The following is a 569-nucleotide window of genomic DNA, read 5'->3' as shown; positions in this document are numbered from 1 at the left end:
TCAGAACAGCTCCCCGGCGCCGCCGCCCTCCCCCCCGCCCTCCCCCTCGCGCGGGCTCCCGCTCCCCGAGCCGCGTTTGCCGCGGGCCTCCCGGTCCACGCGGTACTTGCAGCGGCGCAGCGGCTCCGTGAGGCTCCGCGGCGCGGTGTCGTCCAGGTCCTCGGGCTGCAGGAAGCTGCGGTCCAGCAGCTCCGCCGCCTCCTGCCAGTTGGCGAAGCAGGCGGGGCCCAGGCGCCGGATCTCGTCGGTGGCGTCGCGGGTGAGCACGTCCCCGCCCGGCTTGAGCACCACGACAGCCGGCAGGCGCTCCACGGAGAACCGGCGCCCGAGGTCCCTGCGGGGCGGGCGGGCCGGTCGGAAGCCGGTCCCTGATCCCGAGCTGGGGAGCCGCACATCCCCCCTCCCAGGACTTACTGAGCGCCTTCCGTGTGCACTGTGGGTGCTGGGGGCGCCCAGGGACCAGGCCAGGCCGCAGTGGCCTCTGCGCTGTGTTTCCAATACCTCAGACATGCCACCATTTCATATATTATATTATATTATATTATATTATATTATATTATATTATATTA

The 569-nt window shown here is 67.8% G+C and overlaps 1 protein-coding gene across 1 annotated transcript in view; it reads right to left on the bottom strand.

The window, feature by feature from the left end:
* The window catches only part of NXNL1 (nucleoredoxin like 1), a 2,925-nt gene continuing 2,356 nt past the window's right edge, over positions 1–569 (bottom strand). Inside the window, exon 2 of the mRNA XM_034997544.1 lies at positions 1–334. Within this exon, the coding sequence (XP_034853435.1) occupies positions 1–334 (334 nt within the window). The remainder of the gene's footprint in view (positions 335–569) is intronic.

This window comes from Mirounga leonina, unplaced genomic scaffold (genome assembly GCF_011800145.1).
Source record: "Mirounga leonina isolate KUSES-001 unplaced genomic scaffold, KU_Mleo_1.0 Mir_94, whole genome shotgun sequence".
In the NCBI taxonomy this organism is placed as follows: Eukaryota; Metazoa; Chordata; class Mammalia; order Carnivora; family Phocidae; genus Mirounga; species Mirounga leonina.
Note: the sequence above shows the minus strand (reverse complement) of the source record. Positions and strands in the feature narration are given on the sequence as shown.